The 14,925-nt window shown below is 43.8% G+C and overlaps 2 protein-coding genes across 3 annotated transcripts in view; one reads left to right on the forward strand and one right to left on the reverse strand.

The window, feature by feature from the left end:
• Positions 1-2,023: 2,023 nt before the first annotated feature.
• DCTPP1 (dCTP pyrophosphatase 1) lies at positions 2,024-14,574 on the forward strand. 2 transcript variants are annotated; one of them, XM_085880953.1, is made up of 4 exons: positions 2,024-2,224; positions 2,417-2,527; positions 5,937-6,211; positions 14,054-14,574. In XM_085880953.1, exons 1-4 carry the CDS (start codon positions 2,163-2,165, stop codon positions 14,074-14,076), a joined length of 471 nt encoding a protein of 156 aa, XP_085737079.1. In that variant the 5' UTR covers positions 2,024-2,162; the 3' UTR covers positions 14,077-14,574. The 2 variants fall into 2 exon arrangements, with proteins under 2 accessions (XP_085737079.1, XP_085737080.1); XM_085880954.1 differs by having other exon boundaries at positions 5,937-14,574.
• Positions 14,240-14,925, reverse strand: part of LOC147025984 (ADP-ribosylhydrolase ARH1-like) — a 40,788-nt gene continuing 40,102 nt past the window's right edge. Inside the window, exon 7 of the mRNA XM_085880943.1 lies at positions 14,240-14,792. Within this exon, the coding sequence (XP_085737069.1) occupies positions 14,635-14,792 (158 nt within the window). The 3' untranslated portion in view covers positions 14,240-14,634. The remainder of the gene's footprint in view (positions 14,793-14,925) is intronic.

Here is a 14,925-nt window from a genome sequence, read left to right on the forward strand (position 1 = left end):
TGGAGGGATCTGTTTCTCTGGTAACTTGCCTCTGGATTGGACAAGGGTTTCGAGTGTCGTGGTGGCCAGCCGTGATTGGAGGAGGGGCGTGTCGGCATCTCGGTGCTCCTCCTCCGAGAGAGGCTCTTTTGCCTTCCTCAGTGTCGACAGGGGAGACATTCTTTTTTGATGGGGCGGAGTGAGAGCTCCGATGCAAGGGGTCTCCGTCCGCGTCCGTAGTCAGAAACACGTGCGTTATGGCGCCGTGGTGTGAAGTGAAGGTTGGGCGGGTGAAGCGCTTGTTCGCCCGCACAGTGGGAGGAGGAGTGAAGTGAGGGTTTTGTTGGCGTTGGCAGATTTAAAGATGTAAAAAAACTGACTATAAACAAAACCCGCAGCGCAGACATGAAATTAACCCATTAGACATCGGGGAGGGATTCTAACTATCCACATATACTTAACAAAATAACTGAACTATGGGACTGCTGACTGTGTGCAAAAGGCTTCCAAATTCGTAACACACACACACACTCACACTCACACTCACACTCACACTCACACTCACACTCACACACACTCACACTCACACACACACACACACACTCACTCACACTCACACTCACACTCACACACTCACTCACTGTTGCGGCCATCATAATGTTGCTGATGTCGGGTGAAAGTGGGGTATCAGATGGTGAACCCCCTCACCCAGTAAGCTAAGCAAGTTGCAATGTTTGGCCAATATGCAGCACCAACCATTTTCTGTCACGTCAGATGATGATACTCATTTCCTCTTGTGTGCTTTCATACAGCTTGTCAAGGTGTAAAGCAGTGTAATTAAGTAAAGCTGTTTTGTCACCATATATGGAGTTGTTCACCGAGAAGGATCAGGGGTAAAAAAAATTCTAACCCAACACAGAGTTGAGGCAAATTAAAGAGTTTTTGTCCTTGATCACGTCCTTCAAGAGAGGAAGCAGCCCACACATTTGTTTCTTTCCTCATGTAACATGTACGAAGGTTCAAATGAGTCCAACTCTCACTGGGACCGGAGTGACTGGGGTGACGGACGATTCCACCACCGCTCGAGGTGTGAGAGGGTATTTCAAGTCCCCACCCTGTACTGTACTGTACTGTACTGTACAGTACAGTACAGTATTCCTGTTCCTACGTTTTCCAGTGCAGTGAGGTATTTTTTTTAATGATAATCAGTCGGTATGTTTTTGCTTCATCCATGCAAACCGGGTTATTATTTTTTTTCGGAAGTGATCGAAGCAGCCGTCAGTTGCGTATACACCGCCCAGATAAATGTATGTGCCAGAAGAACGTATTGCATGCTCAGCTCGCAATAAGGTCTGTTGTCTGCCAGTAGAAGACAGTAGACAGTCTACTCTGCCAGTACTGGAGACAAAATAAGTGCAAAGTAATTCTACAGGAGAATCGACAGTGATCGGACCAGGAGAGGGGGACATGGCTTGAGAGTAAAGAAGAGTTGAAACAATAGAGTGAGGTAAGGGTCTTTCTCTCAGAGAGGTGGAGGTGGCGGTGACGGTGGCTGGCTCGGGATCTTCGGGTCATGAGTTCGACCCCCTGTCAGCCGTTGAATTAACACCAGGTGGGGTTGATTCAGCATGTCATCCTTCTGAGCTTGGCGACATGAGCCTCAGTGTATTATGGTGACAGGGACATCAGCGGCACGACCACGTCTCTCTCTCTCTCTCTCTCTCTCTCTCTCTCTCTCTCTCTCTCTCTCTCTCTCTCTCTCTCTCTCTCTCTCTCTCTCTCTCTCTCTCTCTCTCTCTCTCTCTCTCTCTCTCTCTCTCTCTCTCTCTCTCTCTCTCTCTCTCACTCACTCAACCAATGATGCCACCGGCCATTCGGGTTCCTTTCACAATTGCCAAGCTATAGTGACGTTTATACGTACGTACTACGTAGGTGATGACGTTTACAGACGCGACGTCAACACGTTTACACCTACGTATTACGTACGTCAAAACGTGATGACGTTTACAGATGCGACGTCAACACGTTTACACGGACGTACTACGTACGTCAAAACGTGATGACGTTTACAGACGCGACGTCAAAATTCCGCGGGAAAAGTTGCTTTCGCCGTCGAATTGTGCGACGCCGTTGGCGCTGGTTTCAGTCGGTTATTTTGAATCGACGTTATCGTCAAGGAAAACATGGATGGTGGAAGAGACGGAGAAAGCTTTTGTTTTAGTTGTGAGCCGTCGCTCGAAGAAATGTGAGTAACGTCCGATTGGGATAGCGCTCGGAGTGCACGTTTGGGGCCTGCTCGGCTCGGCGGGCCCGCGTTGTGTCTCCTCCTCACACCGTGATGCTATTTTAAAACGACCTTTAAAATTATTTTTTCCTCCAAGTTTGGCGATGGAACCCGGCCGTTGTTAGCGATGCCGGTTCGCTTGTTTGCTTACAGCCGACGGAGGCAGACCGAGTTCACGGCCGAGAGAGATTGGGAACGGTTCCACAAGCCCCGCAGCCTGCTCCTGGCTCTCGTGGGAGAGGTGGGGGAATTGGCCGAGTTATTGTAAGTCATTCATTCGTTTTCACACTCATGAATATATCCTCGAGGCGGTTGGTTATTTTGCCATTCTCAGATCTATTTCGATCTATATACACCACACGTTGTCAGGTAGTTGTTTTTTTTTTTTAAATGACGTCATTACCATCGGTGATGTCATAGAAATGAAATATTTTCCGAGGTTCCATAATGGATCCCAACACTCACAGTGAACAAAGACAGAGTAGCGAGTATATAAAGATTACAGGACAACGATATTGGTAAGTGAGATCAAAATTGTGATTTATCTATCTATAATTCCAGCAATCTGTCCCTGTCTGTCTGTCTGTCTGTATGTCTGCGACCGCTGTTTCTCGACAACCACTGGTCCGATCTAATTGAAACTTGCCAGGTATATTGCTGGGGACCTGAGGATGTGCCTTTTCAAGGTTTGATATTAATCGGACAAGTGGTTCCCAAGTTATGGCCATTTATTTACCAAACCAATGACAGGAAACTTTGCTGCGTAGGCGTGGCCGTTGGGGAAAAGATCCTCAGCCGCGTTCCCCATTACGGGTTACAACGTACGGACTTCCGGATCGTGATGACTTCGTGTATTCTAATAATTTCTCGATTTCTTATGCGCATTTATAGATAAACACAATGCCCCAATCCAGTCGTCGTTTACGAGAGCGAAGGAACCGCCTGTGTGGTTGTTGTATCTGGCACGCGGTTTGAAAGTTTTCTTTTTTTTGCACGGACTAGTTTAATTAAAGGAGGTAAACACGGTGTCAAAACGGATACTTTCATACTTATTCTTTGTATGCATGATCGAGGCTCCTGGAAGAGCTGGAACATCAATGGAAAGGAAGAAAGACCGATAGTGAGATCAAGGGTATGGATGGGGGAATGACCTTGGGTGGTGGTGAGCAGCTGTCTTAAAGACCCGGAGGGAAGAATGGGACTGAACAGACTGGTGAAGTTGGTTCCACAGGTGAGAGAAAAGAGGAACAAATGAATGGAGGTGAGCAGCGAGCCTGGATTTTGTGAGTTGACCATGTAGAGGCTTTACTGGCAGACTGTGTGCAGAAAGTCGGGAGGGACAGAGCCGATCGAGGGCAGAGGGTGCAAGACCAAAATGGAGGCGGTAGAATACAGAGAGGCCATGAACCTGTCTGCTATGTGAAAGTAACGGGCCAAGAAACTTAGCTTTGCCACGGGAGATCCCAATGATTGTGAGGGCCTTGCTTTCCACACCATCGAGAAGGGCAACGTGTGAGGCAGGCGTGCCACCCCAAAGGGGAGAGCAGTACTCCATCAAGCTGTGGATGAAGGCCTTGTAAGTTATCAAAAAACCTACAAGGCTTGTATAGTATTAACATTGTATTGTTGTGGGCCTTATAGGGGGTTCCTTTGCCTAGTATAGCGATATTTATTTCCCATAGTGCGTGTATTAGAATAAGCGCGAGGTAAGACTACATGTCGGGATATGCGTCGTTAAGTGTATTGAAAGCTGTCGTCTTCCCTCCCCACATCCATGTGTCTGAAACCACTTTCGCTTTTTACACCCTTTCACGTTCTTCTCCCTTTGTAATTTGTTCTAAATGTCCTTTGCAACAATCTGACAGGCTGTCAATTTGGGTAAAATGCTGCCATGCCGACAGTGCACAACAGACCTGGATAAAAGGTCAGGACGGATTGTCCCACCCATAGACGAGGCCCCGGGCCAATGGCAGCCAACTGAGGTGAGGCTCATGGATTAAAACTATAAAAGATGGCGGTGCAAACCATGGGGAAATAGATGCCTGGGAACTTTGTGGGGGAAACTGCACATGGACCCCTGGAGCTTCTCTGTGGCACAAGATGCAACTGCTTGAGCCTTCCACCATGCCCCCGCTGAAGGCCGTGCCCACCCCCCTTGTGTTAGCTCCTGCTCATGGATGAACTTGTACTGTTGGGGGCCGTATCTTCACTTAGTGCTTCCATCGGGCGCAGGCCTTGGTATTTCTGGCTTGACAAATCTCCCTGGTCTTTCTCCTGAGGAATGTCTGAGGTCTTTTAAAGACATGAAACTAGAATGGCACACAGAAGAGCGCATACCTCCGCCAGGCTGAGTAGTTTACGTTTTGTATCACATTGATAGGCCGTATCCGGACCTGAACCAAAATCGAATTGGCTTATTCTTGTCACTTACCCAACTCATCCACCAAGTTTCATCCAAATCCGTCCACAACTTTTTGAGATATTGTGCTGTGTATCGCTTTTGGTGATATCTCTCAATGGTGAAGAATCACTTTAAAAATCTTGTATCCGGATGCAGATCGTCACCAAAATCGAATCAATTTGTCCTTGTCAGACATCCAACCTGTCCGCCAAGTTTTGTCCGAATCCATCGATAACTTTTTGAGATATCTTGTTCACAGATTGATTGATAGACAGACAGACAGGTGAAAACAACCTCTGTCTCTCTCTCTCCCTCCCCTTCGTTGGCGGAAATAATTAAGGACCATCCGTTTGTCCGTAACTCCTTGGGTGCACGTATGGGTTTATTGCACAGGTAATTTTACTGCTTCCCCGTATTCCCACCGTTTTTGCTTCCTTGTGAATCCATCATTGCATCTTCACTTGATCTGCAAGTGATTGGTGCGCCCTAATCGTAAGCTGTTTAGTAATTAATCTTCCATTCAAGGACGCATTGGGTTAGGGTGAATTGCGCCCAGTACGAGTCCATACCCGCATCCGGTGATCTCTGTTTGGATCGCTAATTAGGGTAACTACTCTAACCCAGCTCTTTCAAAACACATCCCGTGCTCCTCCGACCGCAAGCACAGAGAAAATAAAAATTAACGTAGTCTTCGGGAGAATGGACGACAGCATCTGGGGCCACGGCTTGAGAGTAAAGAAGACAATAAGGATGATAATAAGGCAAAGGTCTTTCACTCAGAGCGTGCACGTAATGGCCTCCATGGCAAGGTTGTGGTAACAGATACAGATAGGTACGTACAAGTATTAGGGATAGAGGAGTACATGGACACCTGCAGGGCAGGTAGCTAGGTTAGGTGTGCATGGTGATTGTGTATGCGTGTTGATTGTGACGTCTGTGAAAGTTTATATTCAGAAAGTGAATGTTTTGTTCTTTGTTTATTCCTCACCTTCAACACACTCCGTCTCGATACATTTGAGTGGGGTGTACATAAAGCACAACAATTCTGTTAACCTATCAACCCCTATTAATTATTATTTTTAGTATTACCAATCGTCATATACAATGTCATCGTGTGCTCCTGAGAGTATGATCATGATTCTTTATTTAGCAATGACACCGACATCCGATCAAACGAGGGTAAACTGCTGCTCCTTGGCAGCCCTTGATTTATTGTTTCCGACGGGAATCTCATTGTTCTCAAACTCTTTAAATCTCCCTCACCATTCACAGCCAATGGAAAGAGGAGGTTCTACCAGGCCTGCCAGGGTGGCGACCCCAAGAGCGAGCACGTGTCGCTGATGAATTGGCGGACGTTCTCATCTATCTTACCGAGCTCGCCGCGGTCTGTCATGTGGACCTTCCTCGTGCTGTCCTTACCAAGATGGCGCAAAATGCATGCAAGTATCCCGCAGAGAAGGTGCGAGGATCGTCAAAAAAGTACAACGAGTATACCGAAGAGCAAAACGCACAAGATCCCAAGCTTGAAACGCAGCAGGAAGTACCTGGTGAATAGGATCTCACACAAAGTTTCAGTTTAAGGGGGACATCTAGATATTATGTGTGCAAATTGTGACGGAGCTGAGGGCAGGCGAGTGGAATAGGAACAGAAGGGATTGGGGTAAAGGAGGGGAGGGAAAGAAGGTTGGAAGCACATAGAAGGAAGAGGATATGTGTATTATATCGCATTCTGGGGTCACATTCTGCTGTCTTCACGTACATAGCACTGGGGAACAATTTTTTTTCTTATTATCTGTTGCATGAGATTTTTCAACTTATTCTATGTATTTTTTCAACGCTGATTTCAAATCTGAAATCGGTTTTCCTCCGCATGCTCCAGTTTTCATGCAATTTGAAACTTGCGATTTTCGCAAAAGAGGACACCCATTGCTATTTGCACTTGGGATAACTTGAGAACTAGGGGTGCGATTTCGGACTTTAGTGGAAATATACGATGCCTAAACTGCTAAACAACTATAGGCCGTATTCGTTTTGCTGCTCACGATTTATTTGACATCGATTTTCTTTATCTTTATTGATATTTATTTATCTTTATTGATAAATATATATATATATATTCTTTAACTTTATGTTTTTCTTTGTTTCAGATCTGATCATGGCTTCTTCAATAAGACATAAATGTGTAAATAATCCTGATGCATTCTGTTATGAATGTGGCTGCTACATACTACTTCGTCAAAAGCGCAATATAACATCGTTTGTAAGGCGTGCCTATAAAGCCTATTTTGATGTTCCCCTTGGCGACCAAGACAATAAATGGGCTCCTCATATTGTATGTCATAATTGTGAGGAAATGCTTCGTGACTGGACAAACGGAAAACGAAAGGGTCTGCCTTTTGGAGTTCCCATGGTTTGGCGAGAACCCAAGGACCACGTAACTGACTGCTATTTTTGCCTGGTCAACACAAAGGGTGTCGACAAGTAAAACCGGCAAAAGATCTCCTTTCCCTGTATTCCCTCAGCAATTCGACCTACTCCGTACTCTGAGGAACTCCCCGTTCCAGTCTTTAATTGGTTTGTCTTATCTGAAGATGAAGGCAGTGAACATGATCAGCAAGAGCACGAGGGTCGTGATGACTGGCTTCAAGAAATGGTTTCAGAATCCGAAGCCTCCTCATCTGATACCAAACAGTCATCAGTCCCTCAGCAGTTTACCCAACTGGAATTGAATGACTTGGTGCGTGATTTGGGGCTCTCCAAGAAAGCAGCCGAGGTATTGGCCTCCAGGCTGCAAGAAAAAAATCTACTTGACCACTCTGCAAATGTTTCATATTTCCGAAAGCGGGACCAGATCTTTGTCTCCTTTTTCTCAGAAGACAAGCAGTTTGTTTACTGCCACGATATCCCAGGTCTTCTCAGACAATTAGGTGTTACTTCGTATAATCCAACAGAATGGCGATTATTTCTGGATACCTCGAAGCGCAGCCTCAAGTGTATTCTCTTGCACAACAGCAATGTTTATGGAGCGGTTCCAGTTGGTCACTCAGTGCATTTGCGAGAAGAACGTAATGACATAAAAATGGTCATTGACTTACTCGAATATCACGAGCACAACTGGATCATTTGTGTCGACCTGAAAATGGTCAACGTTCTCCTTGGTCAACAGAAAGGCTCCACAAAGTTTCCATGCCATCTCTGTATGTGGGACAGCCGAGCTCGAGAGAAGCACTGGATCCAGAAGGAATGGCCCATCCGTGAAACTCTGGAAGCAGGCATGCCAAACAATGTGAATGACCCAATCGTCAGCTGAGAGAAGATCATTTTTCCCCCACTCCATATCAATCTCGGCTTGATGAAACAGTTTGTGAAGGCATTGAGTACTGATGGTGAATGTTTTTAACGTATAGTTTCTGTTTTTCCTGCTTTGTCTTTCGAGAAGATCAAAGCAGGTGTGTTCGATGGACCTCAAATTCGTGCCCTTGTACATGATGAGGAATTGGTAAGGAAGATGAATGACAAGGAGAAGACAGCGTGGCTGTCTTTCGTCGCAGTTATACAAAACTTTCTTGGTAACAAAAAGGCAGATATCTATGAGTTTCTGGTTACTAGAATGCTGTTGGCTTTACGCAGTCTTGGGTGCAACATGAGTGTCGAGCTCCATTTCCTGAATAGTCACCTTGATCAATTCCCTGAGAACCTTGGGGCTGTAAGTGAGGAACAGGGAGAGCACTTCCATCAGGACCTCATGACGATGGAAGAGCGCTACCAAGGTCGATGGGACAAAAATATTATGGCAGACTACTGCTGGAGCATCAAACGAGATTGCCCTGTGGAAGTCCACAAACGCAAGAGCTGCAAGCGCAAATTCTTGCCTGAATAGGACCTATTTGAACTTGGCATTCCATCCTTATAAATCGTCCTGAATCACCTATCGTCTTTATGTCGAAATATATGTTAATTTAAATTTACTTTTAATTCAAATTGTAACTTACCAAATAAATGTTGAAAATGTTGAATTGCAAAATATGTTTAATATAAATTTGCTTTTAATACAAATTGTAACTTACCAAATAAATGTTGATAATGGTGGATTGCAAAAAATCTAGAGCTTACAGAGAGAAACTAACTTCAGATTTGAATTCAGCACACTCAAATTAGGTAAGATCAAGTGCTGGTATCGATGCAACAAAAACTTTGTTCCCCAGTGTATAAAATGTAGATTGCCCCTAAAAACAGTAGCCATGTTTCATGTTGTGTGCTTGCATACATCCAAGGAGTTGTATTCAAATCGAAGATAAAAATTACATTTAGGAGTCTTTTTTTTTTTTCTTCATTTAGCTCTGAAACGAGCCTCGACGTCGTATATATATTTAAAGAAAAAAAAGGTTGCATGCGCAGGCCGAGGGTTCCTTGCACGCGCAGGCCGAGGGTTCCTTGCACGCGCAGGCCGAGGGCTTCATGCATGCTCCATGCATGCTTCCTGGTTATTTATTTTTTTTCTTGTACAAGGGTCTTGGTTCATGAAGGAGCTCGGGTTCCTTGTATGCGCCCTAATATGTTTTTGTATTGAAGCACAGATTAATTTTGTTTTTTTAATGAATGAAAGGTGCTAGTTTTACAGAATGTACCAAATGCCCAATTAGTCCATGGGCTGGGGTGGTTTCTGTGTGACTTTTATGTGCCCTAAGTTCCTCTTCATATTATTGAAGTAGACCATGTGGGACATCAAAAAAGTGAGGGTGGACATCTGGGAGCCTGGTCGAATTTGAGAAAATGACATCACAATATCGAGCTTTTGCGTTCATGAGGCGACCAAAAATTTGGGGTAGGGGAAACTAAAATGCTTATAACGCCACAACCATACATGATATAACTGCAAACTACCATTCCAAATATTTGTCTTTATTCACTCGACATGTGACAATATGTAATTATCTGATTATTATGTAAATTTGCTGTCCAGAGGTCAAAAGGTCATGGAAATTAGGGGTTCTTAAAATCTGACCCACCCGAAGAAAAATGTGAGTTACCGGCTGCCTGTACTACTTGAGAATGTTTGCTGGCTGTCAGAGGTTGCCAAGACATGTCCAGGATCCAGGCTCCCTATCCGTTAAAAAGTGGTTGTGCATCCAGTTTTACTGCAGAAAACGGTTCTACGGTAGCTAATGAAATAAATTAATTTGGGTAGACATTTCACTCTTTGGACATTTTCATTCTGGTGGCCATTTTGAAAAAAAAATGTGAAATTATCATAAATTACCCCCAATAACTCAAAAATTCCCCTGTTAAAATGACCATTTTGATGTAATCACACATTTTTGGGTCGGAAAATATTAATTTTAGGTTACTGTAAAAACCATTCAAAGTTGAATTTTCAAATTCTTTTTTTTGGGGTCAGCCTACTATGTTGTGAGGTTGCAGGTTTGTCTTAATATGTATGTGCTCTAAAGTTGTCAAAGTAAATACGCCAGGCAAGCTTAATCACTGAGGACTAACTTGATGCCTTATCTTTGCATATATTCACATCATGGCGTCAAAAGAAGCTTCAATCCTTTTAATCCCAGCGGTTCTTGTGAAAGTCAGCGAAAGTAGTCCACTCCAGAAGGACAGATGCATCGTGTGTCAAAAGAGAAAAAGTACAAAGCTTACCTCAACTGACGGTGGAAAGAAACGGTTCGGAGAGGCGGCAGCTTTGAGAAAAGACGACGTATTCAATCAGCTGAAGTTAATCCCAGAAACTGAGAAATTCTATTATCACATGGACAATGATTGTTAAAAAAAGTTACACTCCAAAGAAGACATTAGATCGAATACGTAGTGCAACCGACGATGGTAATACTCGTGAGGAAGAAGAGAGTGGTACATCAGATCCTAACTCACCAGTTACAAAACGAGCTAGGAGATCATCCTCAACTGCACGTCCATCAGCAAGTGAGCCAGATTATCTAACCAAGAACTTCCTTGCATAGTCTGTGGTTCAATCACAACAACAGAGAAAGGCACAAAAGTAAGGAAGAAATTCAGGATATGTGAGGAAAAGAGGGCAAACAATTTCTTGGCTGCTGCAGTTTACTTTTAAGACACTTTTTTCGAACGGATCGCACATCTACACAGTGACCAGAAGATCTTTGCCGCCGACATTTTTTGCTCATGGCAAATGTATGAAAGCATACATAGCAAAGTACCAGAGAGAAATCTCACAACATGATCGACCTAAGGCCACCATCAAAGGAATTCGAATTATTCAAAAGGGCGAAAGATATCTTAGACCCTCTTCTTGAGGCAGGCTATGGATTCACTCTTACGGATATCAAGGAACTGATGATAAGTTTTGACGATGAGGTAAACCTACACAACAATGAAATAAAAGGTTTCTTGGTCAAGACATACCAGGAGACAATAACCTTCTGTGAATCCAAAAGAAAGAACGAACCAATGCTGGTATTCTCTTCTCAACTAAGCACAGAACAACTGGCAGCAAAAATCAGATCTCATGATGCTGATAAAGAAGCTGGTGATATCATCAGACGGGACATGCAGAACATTGACTTCAATCTCCAGGACAAATTTTGTGATGCCACCGAACTCCGACTATCATGGGAAAAAAACTAAAATGCCTGATGTTCTACTCACATTTTTCTCATCACTATTCAAAATTAACAAGTCTCATCTCCTACAAGTTCACCAAGTAGATATTGAGAAAGATGACGATGAGACTGACGCTGATTGTAATGAAAACAAACCTGCTCAAAGCCGACACACAGTTAAACTTTACAGCCTGTTCCAGATAATATACTATGAAATGTTCCATGGACAAAGAAAAACACCTCGACACATGATGACAGCCCACAGTAGCTATGATAAATGTAAAAGCATAGAACTGATTACATCGTTCAATCGTCTCGGTCTGTCAACTAGCTCCACTGATCTTAACAGGAGCAGAAATCTACTCTCATCATATGCCATAAAGTCATGTGAAAGGACCAGCACGCCAATTCCCAGTCACTTCTGCAGTAGTGGCTTTACCGGCGGCGCCTTCGATAACTTTGATTTTGAGGACAGCTCCTCACTCTCTGGAAAGTCCAGAACGCATGACACGGCAATGGTCCTATTCCAAGACGTCTCCAGCACTCCTGTAGGAAAGCCAGATGTATCTACTACAGGCTTAGAAAGACGTAGCTGCAAGTTGAAAATAAAGCTACCGTGTCAACAACTGAAGTTTCATCCAAAACCAATCACAAGACCTGGTCTACCTGATGACTTCAAAGTAGCTGAGGATGACGGACTGCCTCTTTCAGATACAGCATTACAAAGTGCAGAAAATAGAGAATTCTTCATATCCTTTGTAAGGTGTGGACAACCAGACAAAGCAAGTGACCTGCCATGCTGGGGAGCCTTCCATGCTCTAATATCTCAGAGCCACATACCGCTAAAGAAGGTTGGCTTTCTTCCAGTCATTCCTCACCCAGTGACAGATTACTCCACAGTATACACTGCCTTGAGAAACTTCCAGAGTGTCAGAGAGCAACTTACACAGCCAGTCCTGCCAATAGTATGTGATGAGGGTGTGTTTCACATTGTAGTAGACATTGTCCTGAGCAACCCAGATGACTTTGGTGATTTGTATCCGATGATGGGGATATTCCACATGACTAAAGTAGCCCTTCGTTGTGCAGGAAGATACATAACCGGTAGTGGCATGGACGATGCTTTGATCGAATGTGAGATATTTGGCATCAAGACACTTGATGCTGTTCTCAAGGGGAAGCATTATGTCCGTGCTTTCTAAGGTATGCTCATTGTGTCAGAAGTAGTCGAATCACTGATCTGGAAAGCATTCTGGAAATCTACTGAAAGGAATGACTATGGTGACGTACTCAGTGGTGTTACTGATTTAGTGGAGGCACTAAAAGCAAAAAATAGTGCAGATGCATCACAACGTCTCCAAGATGTGATGGACCAAGGTCAGAGCTGTGCCAGTACTGGTGTATCTTTCTCGAGATGGTTGGGCTCATAAAGAACCTTGTGGCATCTGATCGTGATGGCAACTGGCATCTTCATGTCCAAACTGTGCAATCACTGATGAAACTAATTTCGGGATTTTGACTGTGTGAACTATCTGCGTTATGGCTCGTGGTATATTGAGAAAGTGAAAAGACTAGAGTTAGACTGTCCGTACCTGTACCAAAGGTTCTGTGACGGTCACTTCATGGTACAAGAGAAGGATGGACAGTTCAATGCAGTTGCTCCAGATATGAAACTTGAGCAGTCTATCCATAGATCACAGAAAAGCTCTAACGGAATCATAGGGCAGACCAGGAGAAGTGAGTATGTGACTGAATGGCAACTTATCTATCACGAGGTCCTCGACATAAGCAATACCTTCCATGAACTGACAAATGCTAAAGTGATGGAGCATATGGAGACCTACCACCATGAACTGACTGGGAGAAAGTCGGAACTGTTTGACCAAAATGTCACTCGGTTACTTCAGTTCCGAGAAACCAAGGGCAATCCCTTCGATGTCACTCAAAACGTAGGCCCTTCACACAGGACTCAAACAGAGAAAATAGAGGACTCAACCTCTGCCCATTTTAAAACAACTGAAATAAAAGGGTTAAATGGTTCATCGTTGTCAGAAATAGCAAGAAGTCATTTCCTCTGGGTCTTCTGCTGATATGTATAGTAATAATCTAAAAGAGGTTTACAAAACGATCACCAACCCGTATGGTATGAATCATGTACACCTCGACGATGGAAAAACTGGAATTTCTGACATGCCTGAAATTGCACCATTTATCGAAGTTGATGTTTACGTTACAAAAGGGTTAATTATTATACAATGCATATCATGTGATAGAGAGATGTCTTGGCAACCTCTGACAGCCAGCAAACGTTCTCAGGTAGTACAGGCAGCCTGTAACTCACATTTTTCTTCCGGTGGGTCAGATTTTAAGCAACCCCCGATTTCCATGACCTTTTGACCTCTGGACAGCAAATTTGCATAATAATCAGATAATTACATATTGTCAGATGTAGAGTGAATAAAGACAAATATTTGGAATGGGAGTTTGCAGTTATATCATGTATGGTTGTGGCGTTATAAGTATTTTAGTTTCCACTACCCCAAATTTTTGGTCGCCTCATGAACGCAAAAGCTCGATATTGTGACGTCATTTTCTCAAATCCGACCAGGCTCCCAGATGTCCACCCTCACCTTTTTGATGTCCCACATGGTCCACTTCAATAATATGAAGAGGAACTTCGGGCACATAAAAGTCGCACAGAAACCACCCCAGCCCATGGACTAAATGGTGCACAGCAGAGGTTAAAGCAACAATCTTATAAACTACTGTACTTTAATTACTTTTCCCTTCATTCTGTTCCAGAAATCATTGGTTCTTCCTGTTAAACCTGCAGTTTTCTTGGATATGAAACCAATTAACATGCACCTGCAACTAGAACTCAACCAAGCTTTCACACCACTGATTATTCCACAAACGCTTTCCTTTTAAACTCCTGTTTAATAATCAGTTGGTAATAACATGCATGGAAATCTATCATTGTTACAAAGATGAGTTTCATCATTCCTTTATTTTGTTGCTCAGATTTGGAACTGCTGTCGAGGGACGCTAAGTTGTACAGTTGAGAATACATGACTAGATGTTTCTGCAATTGGTCATTACTGGCCAATCGTTATCTGAGTAATGGTTGATAATTTTAAACTTGAATTTTGAGAATGCCTCGGTTGAAGTCTATGCCTTCACGTAGCTTCGGAGTGCATTTGACCTTTTGTGGGGATGACCGTTGTTTTTGTCGTAATTTTGGACTTGATAATACCTCACCCTTTCCCTTTGATGGTATTTGTAACCATTGTTTTTATTGTTGATCATAAATCGATAAAACCTCAGTCTTTGTCATCCTCTTGTTGATTTACCCTCTCGCTCGTGCCCCGTTTCCTCGTGAACGCTCATTCCCCGGGCCAGGCGAGGGTGAGCAGTCCTTCTGCCGTGCGTTCCAGCCTCTCGATATACTCGAGGTGATCGTAGTTTTTTGGTGGAACCCCGCTCAGCCCATGCAGGGCCCCCCACCATGCACCTGCAATTGTGCCGGTGGAGTCACTGTCACCTGTGGGCAGAGCCGGACGGAAGACAACTCAGCTGATTGAACATTTACAATATACCTTGAACGCTAAAGGTAAAAGAGGGGGAAGATGGGGTTTATTTATCGTTTTTAATAGGGTCTAAGACCTCAATTTTAC

Source organism: Eptatretus burgeri, chromosome 5, assembly GCF_056783735.1.
Source record: "Eptatretus burgeri isolate ZD-2024b chromosome 5, Ebu_testis_v1, whole genome shotgun sequence".
NCBI classification, from domain to species: domain Eukaryota; kingdom Metazoa; phylum Chordata; class Myxini; order Myxiniformes; family Myxinidae; genus Eptatretus; species Eptatretus burgeri.